Here is an 8,666-nt window from a genome sequence, read left to right on the forward strand (position 1 = left end):
CCTTTAGTCATTCAATTCAAACAATCGTGTATAGTTTAATTTGTACTTTAATTTAGGAAAGTTTTGTACAAAGGGTTCTGTGCGAGAGCTTCTATCCACAAAGGTTCTGTTTCAAGAAGTTCCATCTTACAAAGTGTCCTGGTCTGAGGAGTGAGAAGTGCTGAGTGTCTGTGGCTCCTGTACAAACTATAAGGCAATTGTCTCGGTCACGGGGACTGAAGGCTGCATCACCGCACCCCGGCAGCCAACACCTCGGGACCCATGCATGCGCTGCGCTCCAGGAATGCTTACACTTATCATAGCAACTAATGTATAGAGGCACCATTTGGTATTTTTGCGATCAGGAACTCAGTCGATTATATTTACCAATATTCGCCATTGCTTCCTGTACATAAGATTTATTTATTTATTTATTTATTTGCTAGGAATGTTTATCACAGTAATTAATATATACAGGCATCTTTTATAATTTTTTATCATCATAAACTCAAAGCCGATTATATTTATCGGTATTCACCATTCTGTACATATTAATAGCGATAACGTTATATATATATATATATATATATATATATATATATATATATATATATATATATATATATATATATATATATATATATATATATATATATATATATATATATATATATATATATATATATATATATATATATATATATATACACACACACACAGGATGTAAAACGAGTTTCTGCGGATATTGCCAGGGGTGAAAGTGCAGATTAATCGAAATGTAAAATGTTGTATGCAAATGTGCATTTTAAGGTGTGAAATATGTGTGGCCTAACCACAAATGCAACGGCCGAGCCGAGCTGGTAACCACTGCGGAGAGACGCCAGATCCACACATTCCACAATACTTTAAGGTATACAATAATGCAATACAGTCTGAACGTATTCACTGTCACAGTCATGGAGGGATGCGAGCCTCCTTCCCACTTCCTGCCTGGGCAGACAAGGCATGGTGCCACGCAGCCTGTTATTTATTTGTCGTTTATTACATCCATATTATCATTGTGTATTGTTTATCGGTAAATCATCTGTCATGATTGAATAATTCACAATTTCACCAACGGACATCCAGGTCTACGCATTACACCAGAGTTACCTGCCCGGCTCAGCCGTTGTATCTGTCGCCAGACCACACCTGAATTTCACACCATGGCTAAACAATACCTCAAAACGCTTTCCACTTAGATTGACCTGCACTTTCGCCTGCAGCAATATCTGTAGAAACTCCTGTTACACCCTGTGGATATATATATATATATATATATATATATATATATATATATATATATATATATATATATATATATATATATATATATATATATATATATATATATATATATATATATATATATATATATATATATATATACATACATACATACATACATACATACATACTCGTACATGGTATCCCAATAAACTTGACATCATTCCATCACCTAATATCGTGAACAATTTTCGTCCAGATTGTCTCAAATTTTAGCAGTGTGTCTAGAATTCAATACATTTTTGAAGTCTAATCTTCCGTATGTTTCTCTTTTCAGGATTACACATAGCGTTTACTGCAGCAGAAAGGGCGTTCTGTGTACTGAAGTACGCCGAAACTCAAACGTGAATGCACAACGTGAATTTGGTAGAAAATTTCATAAACAAGCGCCAACAGGGAAGCTAATTTGGATGTGGCATAAGAAGTTTCAAGAGGAAGGCTGTTTGTGTCGGAAAAAAAGGGTCTGGACGGCCACCAGTTTCAGAAGAGATGGTGAACCAAGTTCGGGAAACCTGTGCAAAGAGCAAGCCCGGAGACCCGGATACCCAAGTCAACTGTTTAGCGTGTCATAAGAAAACGCTTGCTGGCGGCCCTCTACAAGCTTCAGCTTATGCAGGCTTTATAGCCGACTGACAAGCAAAGGCATAAAACGTTCTGTGAAGATATGCGAGAGAAACTTCAGGATGACGACTTTGAAAACCGTCTTGTTTTCAGCGACGAGGCCACATTTCATGTGAATGGCGAAGTGAACAAGCAAAATGTTCGCATGTGGGGCGAACAAAATCTACATGCCAGTGACTGAGTTTCTGCGTGCTTCAACACAGAACGCCCTTTCTGTTGCAGTGAACGGCATGTCTAATGGAATGATGTCAATTTTTGTGGGACACCCTGTACATATCTTTTTATTTTAGGAGTGTTTATCACAGCAATTAACATACACAGACATCATTTCTTATCTTTATTATCAGAAACTCAGAGTCGATTATATTTAGCAGTATTTGCCATCGGTGCCTGTACACATTAATAGCGTTAAGATTTTTTTTTTTCAGGTTCCTTATTCCAGCAGGAGTGGTTATTAATGACTAATCACGTCTTTGTTATGTAGGCAGTCGTATGGAAAGAAACGCCAGTACCTCAAAGCTAAAGAAGTAAATAAGAAAAACCACATAACAGATAATAAGATAAAGTGTATGTAATCTTAAAAAACACATGCGCTTCAATATACGAGCAGCCACGTAACTAAAACCACAGTAAAACTTAAAAGACTTAGAAAAAATGGAAATAAGAAAAAGCGCACCATTACACAAGAACTGATTAGTGTCGACAGCGGCTGCCCGGGCACGGCGATGCAACTCTCAGCCCCCATGACCAAGCACCGTAATGTTCTTTAACGTTAACATGTCTCCACAACCTGTTAATTAACGGTCATAGTGGAAGTAATTGTAGGTATCAAGAGTCTTTTCATCTCTAGTATTAATTTCATACGTTTTCTCTAGAGTTAGTGGTGAAAAATGCTCACAAACCACGATTAAATTCTCAACGCCTTTGAAAATAGTGAAGGAGCTAAACGTGTAAGAATTACGAAACATCAGATTTTATAAAACGCTCTGCGTCGCACCACGATTCCTTTCAAAAGGTTCTAGTTGAAGTTTCACGGATTTTCAAGAGTGTTTTTACGGTTCTAATGCCAAATTAACAAGATTTCTACATTGTCAACTGGAGAAACACTATTTTAGAACCTGGCTGATTATCTCTGTAGCCTTTGAAAACAGTCGTGGTGAGAGAGCGAAGCGTTTCAGAATGTAAGAGTTTAGTGCCTGATTCAAGGTCGCTGTCCTATACATGGATTTCTATACAGCCATTTTTGTAAACTGTTACGTCCGCGAGCTATGATTTTTTTTTTTTCTCTTATGAAAGATTCTATTTATGTGTAATTTCAGTAAGAAAATACACTATAAAAAAAATGTGATTGGAGGGTTTGTTTTATTTTTTCCTGTGGTTGTTTGTCGTGTTAAGTCAAGGAGAAGAGATAAATTGGTTATCTTCTGCTGTATCATCATGTTCGTTATCATGACTGTTTATTAGCATGTATGTAAGAAAGAGAGAGAGAGAGAGAGAGAGAGAGAGAGAGAGAGAGAGAGAGAGAGAGAGAGAGAGAGAGAGAGAGAGAGATTTATGAAGACTGCTTTCTATTCATCGGTCCACTAGAATCTAACAGCCTGGTGGTCAGCGTGAGGAATGGGACAGTCTAATGAACCTTTCCCAGCAACACCTGACTTTCTATGTCTTTTCTTCTTTTCTTCTCTTTTTCCTTATTTCCCCTTCCCTCCTGCATCTCATTGTCTACTCGTATATTCTCTTGTTTTGTTTATTTTTTCCTTACTTTCATTTTGTTTCATTTTATTTGTTTTTTTTCCGTTGTTTCTCTTCTCTTCTTTCTTTTCGTACTTTTCATTCCTTCTCCTCTACATCTCCCTGTTCACTTGTTCTATTCTAGTCTTTCCTCCCTTGTCCCCTATTGTTATTTTATTTCTCTCTTTGCCTTTTTTTTTTTTTTCCTCACTCTTTCCATTTTTTCCTTTCTGATCTTCACCGCCTTCATCTCTTTTAGTCTCCCTTCCCCTGCTTCCCATTCTTTATTATTCCTTGCTAATATATTTTCCATTCTAGCTCTATTCCCTTCCCTTCAGCATCTCAGCGCCTGCTTGTACCATCTACTTTAGTCTCCCCTCCCCTGCCTCCCTCTTGACTAACGTAAATTCTTTCGTGTCCTTTTTATTTTTCCTCCCTGCCTGCATGCCTCTTTCCCTTAAATTCTTCTTTTTCTTTCCATTATTTCCTCTTCTCTCTCCATGCCTCTTTTCCTTGAATTCTTCCTTTTCTTTCTATCCTCTCCTCTCCCTCCTGCAAGCCTCTCTTCCCTACTTCCCTTTTCTCTCCTTTCCTTATGAACGCTTCCATGAGAGAAATGTTAAGCTGCCTTCGCCCTCGTGTCACCCTGACACTTGTTTGTACGGAAGCAGATTCGGCTGTAATGTCACACACACACACACACACACAAGCGTCATCCATTATGCCATGAAATACTTCCACGCTGAGAGGTGTCAGTGAGAGCGGCAATGATGCTCCGCTGCCTGAGACACAACTCGCGCTTCAACACTGGCGGGGTGGGGGAAAGCGGTGAGCCCCACGCCAGGAGGCAGCAGCCGCGAGGCGCTGCTCGTGCCTGTACGTAAAGAGTCAAATATTTCTTGCTAAATAATTTACGTGAATCTGCGGAGAGAATATGCGAGGGGGCGGCAGCCCCACCTGGGCGTGGCCGCGCGGGCCAGGCTCCACCGCAGCGATAAATCCACGAAACTTAACAATTTGAAATTCTACGAGGCGGGAACAACTGTGCGGCGGAAGGGCGTGTGCTGGCATTGCCTGGGAAGGAGGCAAGCAGGGAGGTGCCCCTGTGGTAGACGCTGTCACACCTGCTGGCCACACCCTGGGGGAGGCACACTGCGGCATGCGGGTATGTGGCGGCGGCAGGGAGGGGAGGGTGGCGCCGAACGAGCCACACACAGTGGACCTGAGCCAGCACCTCCGCGGTGTCACACAATGGCACCACAGGCGAATCCCTCACGCAGGCGCTGCCAGGTTCTCGCTCTTCTTATTTGCATTTTCCCAAATCAAGATGCACAGGCGATGAGGCGGCGGCGCAGCGCTGGCAAGGGCAGCTGGGCGCTCGGCACCATCCTCAAGATAATGTTGCACGGACACCGTAAGGCAAAGAAAAAAAAGTTATTAAACCTCAATTGGCAGCTCGCGCTCCACGTCTCAACAAAACAGAAGGCGCGCGCGTCCCCAGCCAGACGTACTTGAGCAGTGCCGCGGCGAGGACCAGACGCCCCGCGCTCCTCTTACACCACCAAGATGCGAGTCCTCTCCCGCAACCTCGTGCACCTCGCCAGGAGCCACGTCTCCAGGGCCGCCGCGGTGACAGGTAAGACACGCACCTCAACCGCAGTGTACTCCAGGGACCCCGCCTCGCTCGCCATGGCGCGACCCACTGACACCCCTACAAAACTGTGACAGGTGTGCGCTACTCTTTATGTATGTGTGTGTGTGTATATATATATATATATATATATATATATATATATATATATATATATATATATATATATATATATATATATATATATATTGGTTGTTAGCTTTAAAGTGAAGAAAAGTGAATTTCGTGGCATTATGAAATTCAAGCGGCAGCAAGAGCTGTGCCAGCGGACGTCAGGAGCCTCGAGAGAGTGGTGGAGGCAGGGCATCGCGTGGCCTTCGTGGGGCGGATGCACTGCGTCGCGGTTCTGTGTAGTTGCTGCCTGCAACACACACAGACACACACACGGCCATGGTCCTGCGGGTCGGCACACGGGCAGCGTGGCGGACGCGGCCACCTGTAACCCTTTCGCGCCAGCAGGCCCAGGCACTTTAAGCAGACCTTGGCAGTGACCTACCTCTACACCCCCACGCCTTCACGCCCAGCAACACCACCTCGCCTACACTTCGCTGCAGAGCGGTGGTGTCACTTCCTGCAGCTTCCCTATTCAGTGGCGAGGGATTGCACCTCGCCTCCTCCTTCACCACCCCCATGGGGTGCTGGTGACGCCACAGCGACGCCCGGGCCCGGCACGATACCGGCCAGGGGCACACCCACGGATCGGTGCCCTCTCATTGGCTGCTGGACACTCGGAGCTGTGAACTGTACGATAATTCCCACAAGTACCCCATCATTTAGTTTGTAGACGAGGCACAGCGCAAGAGTTCATTATCGTATAGGAAATAACACGATAGCGTCATCCTGAAGCTTCTAAAAATACTGCAGTATTTAACTCACAATAAAATAAACAAGGAGGTATCGAATAAGTACTAACCGCAGGAGTATTTCAGCCTGAGGGGTATCTTTTGTGTGTGTGTGTGTGTGTGTGTCCCAAGAGAAGAACGCTCAGCCTTCAGTCCCTCGTCCCCGTGATAGCAAGCCACGCAAAGACACACTAACGATAATCAGTGACCACCTCAGCATTGCTCTGCGTGTCGCGATGCGTCAGGGAGACAAACTATAATGGCGCTGAGTGATGGACGAGAGGGCGTAAGGATAACAGAACCAGTGCAGTCGGTGAATCTTTGGTGGAGTGACTAGTGCAGTACTGGTGACTCTCCGGGTTATGTAACGGCGAGGAGTGAGAGTTTATCATGGTTGTTTTGAGTACCTTGTGTTACAACGACGAGAAGGAACGTAGTGTCTAATTAAAGCGAATATTTTCATCTATGTATCTATCATCTATCTATCTATCTATCTATCTATCTATCTATACCAGGTTGATGCCCCCAAGGAATGAGGGCTAACAGAGTCAAGCCCCACTCCTACACACACACACACACACACACACACACACACACACACACACACACACACACACACGAGCACTCTCTCATACCCTTACAATCAAGCAATCCACATTTATTTAACCTCTTAAAAAAAAAAAAAGTTTTAAAAAGGAAAAGAAAAAAAAACTACACGAATTCAGCAGAGTAACCTAACCTTAGAATACAAAACACGCATACACAGTTACACACAGATAAAGGGTTACTGTACCTGTGACATATAACCCAAACTAATATATATACTAAACTTGCCCCTTATATCTAGTTAAGCATCTCAGTTCATGTTCGTACAAAAAAAAAGATTAACGTAAACATTTCCGTTATCATTGTATTATCTTACGGTGTACAAATGATCCAAGTGATGTAATGTTACAGTCTGATGATAAGATGCATCGTGGTGGTGGTGGTGATGGTGGTGGTGGTGGTGGTGGTGATGGTGGTGGTGGTGGTGAGCAGATCATGACCTCCAGAATCAGCCTTCCTAAATCAGCCTTGCAAATCAAAGTGGTGTTTGGAGAGAGAGAGAGAGAGAGAGAGAGAGAGAGAGAGAGAGAGAGAGAGAGAGAGAGAGAGAGAGAGAGAGAGAGAGAACATAAGAACACAAGAAATAAGGGAAGCTGCAAGAAGCGACCAGGCTTACACCGTGGCAGTCCCTGAGAGAGAGAGATTTCGTTTCGTCTCTACACATTGTCCAGCCTATGATTTTTTAACAGAAGGATCATGGAGAGAGAGAGAGAGAGAGAGAGAGAGAGAGAGAGAGAGAGAGAGAGAGAGAGAGAGAGAGAGAGAGAGAGAGAGAGAGAGAGAGAGAATTTTCCATTTATCTATTTTTGGTCTCTTTTATGCGTTAAATCAATTTAATATATGACGAGGAAGAACAACACACACACACACACACACACACACACACACACACACACACACACACACACACATAAAGGTCAATTTAACACGAAAACATCAATCATCTCTCTCTCTCTCTCTCTCTCCTCTCTCTCTCTCTCTCTCTCTCTCTCTCTCTCTCTCTCTCTCTCTCTCTCTCTCTCTCTCTCTGCACACATTTATCAAGGAAAACAATAACAACAACAACAACTTTTCCATCCTAACACTCGTATCATACTTTCACTATTCCATATTCTCTTCACTCCTATCATTAACTCACTACGTATTTTCTCACAACATCTCCTCTCATACCCTCACTGAGCCAGTATCAAAACTAAGACTCGGCTCCACAAGGCTTGAGCAACCACCACGAGAAGCCTTCACCGCCAGGGTACCCAAGGGGAGGGTGGTCAAGCCAGTGGGGTGCGAATCACTGGAGGAGAGTGTAGACTATAGAGAATCCATGAGCAAATAAGATTGGCGCTGAAGGACTCGGAGTCAAGGAGTAATAGTCGTGGTGGTGGTGGTGGTGGTGGTGGTAGTAGGAGAAAGTACAGGAGATGCAGGAGGAAGAAGAAGAGATGGATTGTATTATTGTTATTATTACTATTATTATTATTATTATTAGTAGTAGTAGTAGTAGTAGTGGTGGTGATGGTGGTGGTGGTAGTAGAAGGTAGAGGAGATGCAGGAGGAAGAAGAAGAGATGGATTGTAGTAGTAGTAGTAGTAGTAGTAGTAGTAGTAGTAGTAGTAGTTGTTGTTGTTGATGATGATGTAGACGAAGTAGAAATAAAACTCTTCAAAAATACACGAAACTGGACAGGAATAGAAGAAATTAGCATTAAAAGTAGCAGTAGTAGTAGTAATAGTAGTAGTAGTAGTAGTAGTAGTAGTAGCAGCAGTAGTAGTAGTAGTAGCAGTAGTAGCAGAGAACACCATAATCAGTGACAATGACTTCAATTGATGGAGTGACGTGTGGTAGGCTGTGGTGGCGGTGGTGGTGGTGGTGGTGAGGGATGTCTACACTCTACAGGGTACAGTGACAATGAT

The 8,666-nt window shown here is 43.1% G+C and overlaps 1 protein-coding gene across 2 annotated transcripts in view; it reads left to right on the forward strand.

The window, feature by feature from the left end:
• Positions 1–5,136: 5,136 nt before the first annotated feature.
• LOC135095434 (4-aminobutyrate aminotransferase, mitochondrial-like) overlaps positions 5,137–8,666 on the forward strand; it is a 40,285-nt gene continuing 36,755 nt past the window's right edge. The window contains exon 1 of one of the 2 annotated variants that reach the window (XM_063996278.1): positions 5,137–5,293. In XM_063996278.1, coding sequence (XP_063852348.1) covers positions 5,224–5,293 — 70 coding nt within the window. In that variant the 5' untranslated portion in view covers positions 5,137–5,223. Of the gene's footprint in view, positions 5,294–6,322; positions 6,528–8,666 lie in introns of those variants that run through there. The other variant, XM_063996286.1, reaches the window with a different exon arrangement.

The sequence above is a fragment of the Scylla paramamosain genome, chromosome 3, assembly GCF_035594125.1.
Source record: "Scylla paramamosain isolate STU-SP2022 chromosome 3, ASM3559412v1, whole genome shotgun sequence".
Classification (NCBI taxonomy): Eukaryota; Metazoa; Arthropoda; class Malacostraca; order Decapoda; family Portunidae; genus Scylla; species Scylla paramamosain.